Here is a 12907-nt window from a genome sequence, read left to right as displayed (position 1 = left end):
GGTTCTTCCAGAGAAATTGAAGGAACCGACGGTGTGGAGGGTGAATGGGTACGACCAGATATGCATCCTTGAGGTCCAATCGGACCATCCAGTCGTTCGGGAGCAGCACGTCCCGGAGTAGGTGGATCCCCTCCATCTTGAAATGATGGTACACCAACCACCCGTTGAAGTCTCTGAGGTTGATCACGGGCCTTTGCCCTCCGTCTGTCTTCTCGACTAAGAAGACGTTGCTGAGGAAGCCGAAGGGATGCCTCTCCGTTTGGCAGATGGCTCCCTTCCGTAAAAGCGCTGAGACTTCCTCGTCGATTAAGGCTGTATCTGCCTGCGAGAAGACTATAGGGTGTGGCGCCCTCAACTGATATGGTTGATCGTAAAACTCCATGCGGAAACCTCGCACTGTCTGCAGCACCCATGCGTCTGCTGTAATCGCTGCCCAAGCGTACGGAAAGCCCGCCAGCCGTCCCCCAATTCGCACCTGATTTGCAGGTATCACACTTACCATGGGAACTGTTACCACCGGCGTCATTCCGGAAACCGCCTCCGCGCCCTCTGAAGCGCTGGCCTCTCGTCGGGTAAAAGTTGGTGTAGTTTGCCGACGTGTTGTATTGGCCTCTGCCGGAGCCTTGCCCTTTGTTGGGTAAAGTTTGACCGCCACGGCCAGTCGCGTGGCCCCTACCGCGACCGACACCTCGGGAAAAACGCTGTTGGAAGACCCTCTTTATGGTGGACTGGGCCTTATCCAAGGAGGTAAACGTATTAACAAATTTGCCCAGCTCCTTGATAAAGGGGTCACCAAACAAACCGCCCTGCGCCACCGCGCCCGCCTCCGAGGAGGCTAGGTCACCTAACTTGGGGTCGAGTTTAATCAACAACGACCGGCGGCGCTCAGTTGAGAGGGCGCAGTTGGCGTTTCCCAGAAAGATGACTACTCTCTGCGCCCAGCTCGATAGCACGTCCGGTGATATAGGAGTGCCAGAAACCTTGGCCTCTTCGGCAATGTCCAGGATCTTTGTAATGGGGCCTATGGCGTCCAGCAGTTTATCCTGACAGGAACGCCAGGATCGGTCAATTCCCTTCCGGGGGTCTTTGACAAATTTCGCCATGAATGTGGCCATTTTCCCATCTAATTCTGGGGTCATGGCAACTTTCCCTTCCAGGGTAGGACGCGGACATTCTCCCCTCAGACAACTCCGAGCTTCCTTCTCCAGCGGCTTGCGGAGGCGTGCCGCCACAAACTTCGCGACCTTTTCCCCAGGCACCCAGGCTGCCGACCGCGGATGAACAATCTCGTCCGGGTCCAGCATGCCTGAGCTATCCTGCGGAAGTTCAGCCGCGGAGCCGGACGGCCGCCACGAGCGCACCGACTCGTCGTCGTCGTCAGTGTCTGCCGGGGAGAACCCTCCCGGGGAGGAAGGGGTTGTCCCAGACTGCCCTGAAGGTCCTGGGGCTGGAGTCGACGCAGGGGTAGGCTTGGTTGCCTTTGCCAAAAAAGCGTCGCGCAGGCGCTCAAAGGCACCCCTGTCTACACCCTGCATGGACCCAGTAGCACCGTCCTTACAAACTTTCTTAGGAGCAGGGGGTACCCCCTCAGAGGCCGCAGAGGCGCCTCCAGACGCTTCCAAATGTGCTTGACCTAATTTTGCACATTCCTCCACAATGCGCGCGGAGAGCCTGTCCTCCATGGGGCCTACAATCTCCTGCACGCAGCGATAAATAGAGCTGTCAACAGCGTCGTAGAACTCATCATCGTTAAGGTACTGATGAGATTCTTCCTCTTCTACATAGTACCCCTCTGCCATGATGAACTACCCTGCCAAGAGACAAGAAGGGAGTAAGGCACGGGGTTAACATGTAAGCGCAGTACCTGGGTATGGCCCAGCCAGAGGCTAGTAATCAGGTGGGCTGGAAACCAGACCTATCGAGGCAGCACCCGCCTCCAAGCGCGCAGACCCTCTCAAGGACGCGGTCTATGCCGCCCCCCCTGCGCGCTAATGAAAGGGGCCCTAGATCGGCCCTTACGTATGGATCGTAACTAAACAATGAGGTGAGAACCGCTAAGGTGCCTTTATACTGCCCGTAGGCGTTCAAGGGCGGTAATCCGCCGTACAGACCCCTTCGGGCGTCCACGTTAATTTGGGGCAAATACAACCCGTAATCGGGCGTCCGGGTTGAGGCGGCAACAAAGGCGAGGCTCCGGCGCGGCTCCTTCTCCTCAGCGCGGTCCCCGTCAGCGAAAGGAACCGCGCCAGGGAGAACGAGACGCGACGGCTCCCTCTAGCGGTCGCAGCTGTGCCGCATCAGAAACGGGGACATCGCGTAAGGGGCGAAAGCGTCCCCGCGATGACTATATCAAGGGGCTCTGAGGAAAAAAGACATAACGCCGCCACAACAGCCCTCACATAGCCACGCAAGCGTATAATAAACATAAATAGTCCCAAACATGCAATTTTTAACCCTCACCACAGCAAAAACGCAAGAGGAAAAAAGCAAGGGACTTAACTGGCTGCGAAGCAGCGAAGAAAGAGGAAGGGGACACAAGATGGACGGCCTATCTTCGTGCGATGGACACTGTGAAAGGACTATTGTTGTGTGGTTTTCCATGGACTTGATGGGAAATGTAGTTTTCTCTTCCTGGATTGTGATGTTACATGTTCTTAATCTCTTCGTTTGGAGATTATTCAGTCATTTTTTTCTAGACTTCAGTGCTTTTCTAGGCTGCTGTGATTTGTAATTGTAATAAACAGCGAAGAAGGAAAAGCATAATCTGAAGCCTCCGGTCCTGACATAGAATCCTGTTAACCCAACTGGAATACATCTGTCTCTAATCTGCCTTCTTGAGAAGCAGGTTACTGTATTCACAACATGCAGATATGTCACCAGTTCAAGCTGCAATATGTATAATGTTGCTTCAGTGGCGCAGTTTAGGCTGCATGATTAACGGGATAGATTTACATGTGATCCACCTGACAGAACGAGAAGAGGTTAGGAAAATTAAACCGTTCACAGAGATACTCCTTCAACCTCTGGACGATTCGCAAAAATACCTAATCTGAGTTCTTTATCCGTTCAGTTCAAGAGCACACATACACTGTGCTGTTGGTATAGGTTTGATGCACTTTACATAGTTCGCTCAAAATAGTTCTGAGGCATCCATTGCAAACTGGAGCCTGGTTTAGTCATGAAGATGTACTATCAGGACTGTGAATGGGTGTGTTGTTATGTTAGTTAAATGTGTCAATTGAGACTTGTGGGTGAATTCTCTTGGTGTTTGATAGGTGAGACTGTGGGGCTGTAGCAAATCTGCACCCAGTGAGCTGGGAATCACAAATGGTTATAGTTGTCCATATCAACCATAAGTCGCAAAATAATGCATAGTGTGTACATTTATAACTGAGGTACAGTGGAAGATAATGTTTGCTTGCAAATTAAATATTTATTTTTATCCTGTTAACAGGGCTGAATACGGTGAAGCCCGACATTGTGTTGAAGATTGAGCGAGGGGAAGTTCCATGTTTTAAGAATTATGGTGCTATAGGTAAGGTTACTTGCAGCCTTCAGGAAGGTGAGCAAGAATATTCTATGCTTTATTATGTTCGATCTTAGTAGTTTTGGTAACAGCCTTCTCCAATTTCTTAGCCAGACAATAATTAGTAGGTGAGGGTTGCTCTTGATGATCTGGCTCCTCGCTACGTTAGGTCTTGGAATCACAGCTTCCTTAATCTTTCCTATTGGAAAATAATGCAAAAACCCTAGTTGCTCCAGCAAGAAAGTTGTTGCAACAAATGAATGCAGATGTCATCTTTCTAAAGGCTGCAATTGCTAGTTGAGTGATCAAAAAAACGTAAACATAGCACACACATACCTACTTTTTAGGACCTTATTTATTTTTCTTTGGAGACAGTTGTCTTAGTTTTGAAGGGTTTAAGAGGCTGCTTCTAGTCCTTGGAGCACCATTGAGTTTCGTGATATTTTGATGCTGGATTGTGTGCGGACTTTAACCCCGCCACTTCATGTTTTTGTATGCTTAACTCTTAGATAGTCAGTATATGGTTTAATCCTGCTCAGCTGTACATGGGTTTAGAGTGGTCATGCTTATGAATTAAGGCTCAATTTATTAAAAGTGTTAGAATAGTTTTCCCCTTCCAAAGTCTTAGGCCTTTCAGGCCCTTGACATAGTTTCCAGCAAATCTCTCTCCAAATGGTGTAAGCCTATTTTTCCATCAATAGGTTTCCTATCTACAGGGAAAAGAAAAAGTTTCCATGTTGTTTGTTTATACATATCCGTTTCTTGTACTTCTCCAGTTTCCTGATTTTTCCTTCCTTCCCCAATTGTTTATGTCCTTTTTAAGGTTTGAGCCTGCAAGAGCATGCGTTAACGCATGCGTCTCGCTTGCGAGACTCTGATGTTAACAAAAAGGGCTTGGAGCTGCTCATTTCTTACCATTTGTTGGCTTGTGTGGCACTCTTCTTTACAGCCTTGTAATTCGTTAAGTCAGACCTAACATAATTTCCATTCCTTTCTGTGGAGCAGGGACTAAGCACTGATTGATTCAACTTAATCAGTGCCTGTCAGCTGCTCCCGATGTGATTGAGGTACTATTTTGTTCTTTTTAACTTTTAGAACCCTGCAAACAGAAGGCGTGTGGCTTTCAAAAATGTGCCCAGCAGGGCAAAACAAAATTGCAAGGATTTATTTTCTATAGTTAACTTTCTTTTATTTTGCCAAATCTTCTTTTCTCACTTTGCACTCTAATCTGTCAACTCCAATTCATCCCAATCAAATCTGCCCCACTCCAGCCTTACCCATTCTAAGCTGAAACAATCGGCCCCACTCCAATCCATACCACTCCAATCCACAACAATCTGCCCAACTCCAATCTGCCCCACTGCAATCTGCGCTACTGCAGTCAGCCCCATTCCAATCTGCCCTACTGCAATCTGCCCCACTCCAATCCACCCCACTCAGTCCACCTCACCCCAATCCATCAACTCCTTCCCAATTCACCCCACCCCACTCCCATCCAATCCACCCGACATCAATCCAGTCTACCCCAATCCAGCCCAATCCACCTCACTGCAGTACAATCCATCCCACTCCTCCCCAGTCCACCCCACTCCAATCCACCCTTCTCCAATCCAACACAATGAGTCCCGTTACACCCCAAAACAATCTGTCCCACTTCAATCCAGAACAATCCACCCCACCCCAATCTGCCCCACTCCAATCCAAAACAGTCTGCCCCACTTCAGTCCAAAACAATTAGCTCCACTCCAATCTGCCCCACTCCAGTCTGCCCGACTCATTACAAAACAATATGCTCACTCCATTCAGCTCCACTCCAATCCAAAACAATCCGCTCCTTTCCAATTTGCCCCACTCCAATCCAAAACAATCCGCCCCACTCCCCTCCTCCCCACTTTACAAAATGCCAATTCAGTCCACTTCACCCCAATCCAATCCACTTCACCCCAATCCAACCCACTTCAACCAAATCCACCTCAACCCAATCCACTTTACCCCAATCCAATCCATGTCACTCCAGTCCAATCCACCCTATCCAGCCAATTCTAATCTAGCCCACTCCAATCCACACCACCCCAGTCCACCTCAATCGGATCCATCACACCCCATTCAAATCCAGTTCACCCCACCCCAATTCACTTCACCCCAATCCAATCCACCTCAAACCAATTCACCCAAATTCAATCCACCCTACTCAATCTTATCTACCTCACTCCAGCTCTGTCCTCCCCACTGCATTCCAATCTACTCCCCTCTAAGCCACTCCACCCAACTCCATTTCACCTCACCCCATTCCTCTCCACTCTAGTCCACCCCACTATAGTCCGCCCCACTCAACCCAATCGACCCCACCCAATCCCACTCCAATCCAATCCACCCCACTTCAATCCACCCCACTCCACTCCATGGCACTCTACACTGCCCTTTTCTACCCCAATCCAATCCACCCAGTTCAGTCCACCCCAACCCACTCCAATCCATTCCATCCCGCTCCACTCCAGTCCAATCCACCTCACTCCAGTCCAATCCGCCCCACTCCAGTTCACCCACTCCATTCTACCCGACTCCATTTTACCCCACTCCATTCTACCCCAATCCAGTCCACCCCACTCCAGTCCACCTCACTCTAGTCCACCCCACCCTGTAGTGTAGTTCCTTTTTCCCTTATAAGCTCTGCGCATTGGAATAATATACACTATAGTTGTGGCATAGGACTGAGGTTAGTATGCCTCTATCGAGTACATTAAACTTAATTACTTTGTGTGCCAGCTAACTCAGAGGTCACTAGAAACTTCTCGAATAAACAAGAAGGGAGTCGTTTCTGACAACCGCATAAACATGACAACTTTGTTTCCCTTAGAATCGGAACAGTCTCAGGATTGTGGAAACAATAGATAACAGTTTCACTCAGTCAATCGTGCATACTTAGTTTCTTCAGAGTTTCACAGAAATAGATAGATGGGCGTTCCAATAAAAGGATTTATTGAACAGTCTTGTTTCTCGTGTAAGAGATATGAGCTGTTACAATCGCAAGACAGTATGCGAGATATAATATGTACAGCGTAAGCAGTTAGAAGAAATAATACTGCAATAGCATTGTCGTTTAGCTATGACATATATTCATGTACATAAATGACAGTCTAAAAAGTGGACACTCGTCTGATGCTTCTAAATAGTTCTACCCCAGTGTACCTAACCTAAGTGTAGTACGAGGTAAGAAGTAGGTGCTGTTTTCTATAGTATGGTAAGCTATAGTTTTGTATGCCAAGAGTCCCTCTAGGTTCTAGTTAGCTCCACACCTTAGAATGAGAGAGGTGGGAATCTCTTTCCGGATCTCAAACTCTAACACCCCGCGAAGGGAGTCAGAACATTGGAAGCTGGATTCTCTGCAAGCAGGGATGACAGCGTCTGGTCAGTGCATCAGGCTGGGATACGACTTCTCCTGGAGTCATGGTTTCTTCCGAACTTGCCGAGGCTAGCCGTGCCGAATCAAGCCGTGGTTTGCCTCGGTAAGGAAAGATATATTTATACCTGGTAGGTGGCTAGGAATGTTAGCATTGACGTAAAGTCGGGCAGAGGAAAACGTCATGAATGAACCCCTTAGGAATAGTAGTTCATGCATAATAGATAAGTTCTTGAAGAAATCAATAATCCAAGCAGGGAAAGTCCCAATGGCTTATGGGTCTTGTTTCTAAGAACTCGTTGTGACGTGGGATGTACGGATGTAGGTAGCCATGCCTGTATTTGGATAGCATGGCTAATGCCTAAATAAGGACTGGGATTCTCATCCCTAAATAAGGGCAATGTGAGTTGTGCCTATATAGGGACATGATTCGGGAAACCTATGTATGGGCATATAAATCGAAACACAACAATCCCAGTCCACCCCACCCCAGTTCAGTCCACCCAACTCAATCCAATCCATCCAGCCCACCCCACTCCAATCCACAACACTCTCTGCCACTGAACCACTGAACTCTACTCCCCCTACTCCAACAAATCCAGTCTACAACACTATACTCCTCCCCCACTCTACTCTAGGACACTGCATGTCACTATCTTTTAGCCATGCTGAACAGCAGCCACTCTGGTGTACAGCATGGCAAAAACACATTGCCAAAGCCAGTAGCTCTTGTAGAGGGGAGGCCTATTGGCTTTGCCAATGCTTGTTTATTCAAGCCAACCCTTACATGATCCCTTGACCTAGCCTTTTAATGACAGACTGAGGTGGCTATAAGAGTTTTGTTGTACCATCAGCAGATGGAAGCTAATATACAGGTCTTTTTACCCACGGGAGGAAATAGAAGGGGGATGAGAAGTCTGTAATGGTGTCTTTGCTGCCACACCACCTGCTGAGAAAGAGGCAAAAGTGTCCCACCCTCTTAACTGGAGGTCCAGTGAGAAGTGGAAAGAAAAGTTTCTCATCCGTAGTCCAAAATTGTTGTCGTGGAGGACTAGCAACAGTCTAATGATCTCAATATGAACGCCCTCAAAGCCTCCTTCCCTATATCTGACATTCTGAAAAAAAATAAGTGGCCTAGGGACATTAAAGCTACCGGCTCCCACTTTGTCCTTTATCGGCAAGAATAGTGTGTCATTGATGCAATTTTAACCCTCCACTTGTAAAACATGTTACTTTTCTGCAAATTCTTAAAAGTACTGATCCCATGAAACTTTCTTCTAACCACTCAGAAGAGGCTCAGACTGACCTATTAATAGAGCTCTCGGGCATTAGGCCTCAGTTTTCCTGTCAGAAAGCTGCATGGATGGCATGAGATTTGTAGGGATGGAGTGCACTACCGAAAAATAGTTGTTCTGTTCGATCTTAAATGTTAAAGGATCTAGCCAGAATCCATGGACTCTTTCCATTACACCATGACACAACTGCTTGTTAAGGTGCCTGAGACCTCAAAATGCAGTAACACAACAGTTTTCTTGGGGCGCTTCAGCAAGGCCATCTGAGAACTGAGCCTACAGACTTTCCCATTCCTAATGTTTCCTGTACCAATTCTGGGTCGTGAATGCTTTTGTGAAGTAATGGCATGCAATAACGTTCATCCTGTACTTGTAAAAAGAAATTGGAAAACATATTAGCTAAGCATCAGTTTGACCACATTTACCCATTTATTAGGTCACCATACCAGCTGCCAGTATTAAGATTTTAAAGTTGTGTGCGTTGCTCGTTGTGCCTTCACAGCATTTATCCTCACTCATGTCTGGTATCAAAACATGTTTTTTCATTAAATATGAAATGGTGGGCACAAGGATCCTTTGCATGCAACCCGGAGGAAACTCTTTCTTGCACAGCATTATATTTTTGGCTTGAAGCCCCAATATGTTGGAGCAAAAGGACACAAATCCAGCCTCACAAGCTAGTGAGTTAATGCATTTCTGTGTCTAAGCATGGATTAGGGGGATGTGGAGATTTAACCTAATGCTGGTACATTCTTGGTAGGTATAGGTAAGGGGCTGTCCTGCTTTTTTATCTGGATCTGTCAAGACTATTTGTTGTTATGCTGCTTAAACTATGTAATGCCTTGTCCAGGCAGTAAGGCTTTTTGCCAATAGTCGAAATTCACTGTTCTTAGTCAACCTTCAAACTTTGCTGTTGGAGCTTGCTTATATCAAACCATTGCTTTTCCCCACTCATAAATATGTGTTATTTGTTGTATCTTTACCCTTAAAGGAGGGGGATGGAAGTCTTATAGGCAACATTGCAAAGACTCATTTCATAGCGTGTACGATCTTATAGCGACATCTAGCCACAGATTCCTTACCTTTGAATTATCCCCAGGCGCCAACTAGATCTGTAAACGTTTCTGCAGCAGTACCTCTGTGCGCATCGAGCTACTCCATAACAACGTCGCCCACAGGATGTGACATCAACAGAGTCCATATAAGCCCTCCAATGATGTGCTGATGTCAGTTTCTTCTTGTCCGCGCAGATCCTGAGAGCGGTACCTCTGGCAATTTTGCCTACCTCTTCTTGTTCAAGAAAAAATTTGCTTTTTTCTAGATATCTTCGGGGTCTTGTGAACTACGATGTCGACCCCACACCCTCACCATATCTGTGCAAACAAGAACTTATTTTTCACTGTGCTCCAGGCTTGTTCCATCTGTTACTGTGGTTCTTTACACTGGTTCTTTGCTTGGGCCTTCACTTGTGGCGTTGGTCTTCTCACACTATGTGCTCCTCGTTTTTTTAAATTAATATTTTTATTTGCATTTAAACAAGAAATACATAACTCATGAGTGTGAGATAACCAGGCATCAATACACATTGACAATCGCTGATAGATAGAACAGGTCATGACCCCCTCCCGAGCAAGGACAGGGCTCCCCAACGTATGATTACATAGGCACATATACTGGAAGGCCCCTCAATAACTGGCAACAGATCTGTCGACAATGCAGGCAGTAGGACAGTCAAGGCGCAATTCCATGTGCTCCCCTTTTTAGGTTTCGGCCCGCCGAAGGCTGCGCTCTGCACAGCTTTTCGGCGCAGGCGAAATCTAATGTTAGAACAGTGTGGGCTTGGGAATACGCCCTCTGTTCCATTGGCTAGCTCCATAAATGGAGGCTAGCCATTGGAACAGAGATCTGTCCGTCATGGCCGAACCAGATTCGTGGGCGTTCCCGCGATTTCTTCCCTCTCCACCCCTTTCCGATCGTCATTGCGGCGGTGGGCGGGCCCGGGACAACCCCCTGACGTCCTTCCCCGGGCCGCGCTGTGATTGGCTGCCGGCCCGAGACACCCCCGTGACGTCATTCCCCGGGCCGCGCTGTGATTGGCTGCCGGCCAGGGACACCCCCGTGACGTCATTCCCCGGGTCGCGCTGTGATTGGCTGCCGGCCCGGGACTTGACTTGTATACGGCGCATCGAGAAGAACGACGAGCTCTGCTACATCTCCACCATCGATTGGACTCGTGTTCTCAAATCCGTGGAGGGCAACTTAATTTATTCTAACAAGGATTTGAAAGAATGCGGAGACGTGTGTCCCAGTGCCATTAAGGGAAAAACCTACTGCCCCACCACCATCTTGAACAACTTGTACCTGGATCGTTGCTGGACTCAAGACCACTGTCAACAAATATGTCCATCAGAATGCAAATCGCATGGGTGCACCTCCGATAACCAGTGTTGCCACAGTCAGTGTTTGGGGAATTGCTACGAGCCCAATGACCCCAAGAAGTGCATGGCTTGCCTCAACTTCCAGTACAATGGCGAGTCTTTCTTCCCGTTTGCCGTTCCCTCCCCCCTCCCGCTGTCCGTGTGCCTACCCGCCCCCCTCCCGCATCTTGCTTCCTTCCGTGTCTTTTTCCCGCCGTGAAGATCACCGCCGCCAGCCTGGGGATCCTGTAAGGCGCTGTCCCGCCCCCCCAACCCAGGGCCGCGCTGCTATTGGCCGCAGCCGCGACCCCGGAAGTCAGGCAGGCGGGGGGCGGGACGACAAGACACCCGGAAGTGACCTCTCTTCCCCGGGGCTGCCCCGATGTGCAGTAGCAGAGTCCTGCAGCCGGTGCCTTCCACGGGGCTCCCAGGAGTGAGGGAGAGCCCCGCGCTGCAGAGAGGTGAGCCTGCGCCGTTTCAGCTTCCCCCAGGCGGGAGGAAGCTGTCTTCAATCTCGCCGTCAGCCCTCCCCGGCTCCGGTCCCAGGAGAGGACCGGACAAGAGGCCAGCACCAAGCGGGGGCTCTCCTTTGGGAAGAAGAGCCCCGCTCCATGCCGCAGCACCAGAGAAGAGCCCCGACACAGAAGACCCGGTGAGTGTGAGCGTCTTGACTCTGGGGGCATTGCTTGTTTTTTTAAGAGAGGGGCTGGGCCCAGAGCGACGCCGAATCCCCACGTCTGAGGAGGCCAAAGGTCGTGCCCGGAGACAGCCCAGCCCATCGTCCAAGGAGCCACTGGAAGGCCCGAAATCAAGATATCTGGGCAGAGTGGAGACATTGTTCACAAGTGACCCACGTCAGAGCTGAGGCTATCGTCACATCTTTGAGCCTTGACGGTCAGAGGGCATTTACTGTTCCCCAGTGACCTCCGACGTCATCACTGCGGCTATCGTCATATCTCTGAGTCCAGCCTGTCGCACTGAGGGGGTGCATTGTTCTCCAGTGACCATAGCTCACAACTGAGGCTATCACTACATCTCCATGTATAGCGTGAGGTCAAGCCGTAAAAATTGTCCACGTGCAATCCCTACGTCAGCACTTAGCTTGTCACATCTCCGTGCCAGGCCGGGCGGGACTCATGGCCCACAGGACCCCTCAATGGGTCCATTGTGAGACTCCGTCCTCTCCCGGCCTCTCATTGAGCTCTCGGGAGCTCCCATTCCAAACCACTGGCTATAAAGCACCTAATCCTTTTAGAACTGGTGAACTCGGTTTCATTGACCTGTTATCCTTACTCAGGAGTCAATCTCGTTGACTCTTCTTACTACTGCCCGCAGTTCAGTTGCCGCTGCGGTGTGGCATCTTAGTGCAGTCTTCTAGTTAAGCCAGTGTAGCGTCAGGTTACTGACTTCATGCTGGCATATAGAATTACTTAAAAGACCATCTATTTCGGAGCCTGTCCCCCCATTTCAGGGTACAGCCCTTGCATATCTAGATTAAAACCATTCTTGACCAATTTTGGTCTGTATATTGTAGTCATAAGCAGTGTTTCTTTCACGTTTAAGTAAAGGTCTGGCAACTTCTGCTTGTGTGAAGGTATGTGACCTACATTCACAAGACACAGTGTTGTGCAGGCAATCTTAAGTATACATATCACAGTTCATGGTGAACAGTTCAACTGTAGTCCCTTATTTTTCAATTCTCGCAACTTCATTTAGGGAAGAACAGGATCTTGCTACCCCTGAATTGTAGTAATTTGTTTTCTTCGCCGTGTCTCTTGTTACCAAATTACTTTGGCTCTGAGTCTAGCAAGATTGTGCCTCCATCAGGTGCCTTCACTCAGGCCCTTTTTTGGTAACCTGGTAGCCTGCAAGTGTCCAGTGCAACCCGGTTTTTGAGCCTCTCTACCTCCGGTTTAAAAAACTCAAGCATCAGTGTTCCATCATTTTTGCGGGTGCAAATAGGTGACACCCCCCTAACCTCCCCCACAACAATCTCAACTCAGCAGCCCATACCAAGTTTTCCCAAAGTTCATCTTGCTGTACCAGATGCAGAATGGTGGGCAGTGGACAGTCTTTCATCTTGAAGTGGTCTGCCATAGTAGACTTAGATTTTCACCTCCAGCTCATCAACATGTTTCTCCAGACAGGCAACCTTGTTCTCAGTTTCATTCAACCTCCATTTCATCTACTCCAAGTATTTCTCCATCAGTGACACCTTACGGTCAGTTCCCTCTGTGGTCGTCCTCCAGGTGTTCTAATAGCAGGGTCTTCC

The 12907-nt window shown here is 48.8% G+C and overlaps 1 protein-coding gene across 2 annotated transcripts in view; it reads left to right on the top strand.

The window, feature by feature from the left end:
• LOC147693450 (uncharacterized) overlaps positions 1-12907 on the top strand; it is a 326887-nt gene that overhangs the window by 102615 nt on the left and 211365 nt on the right. For both annotated transcript variants that reach the window (XM_086933731.1, XM_086933730.1), the window contains exon 4: positions 3455-3535. In XM_086933731.1, the coding sequence (XP_086789857.1) occupies positions 3455-3535 (81 nt within the window). The remainder of the gene's footprint in view (positions 1-3454; positions 3536-12907) is intronic.

The sequence above is a fragment of the Lissotriton vulgaris genome, chromosome 8, assembly GCF_964263255.1.
Source record: "Lissotriton vulgaris chromosome 8, aLisVul1.2, whole genome shotgun sequence".
NCBI lineage: Eukaryota > Metazoa > Chordata > Amphibia > Caudata > Salamandridae > Lissotriton > Lissotriton vulgaris.
Note: the sequence above shows the minus strand (reverse complement) of the source record. Positions and strands in the feature narration are given on the sequence as shown.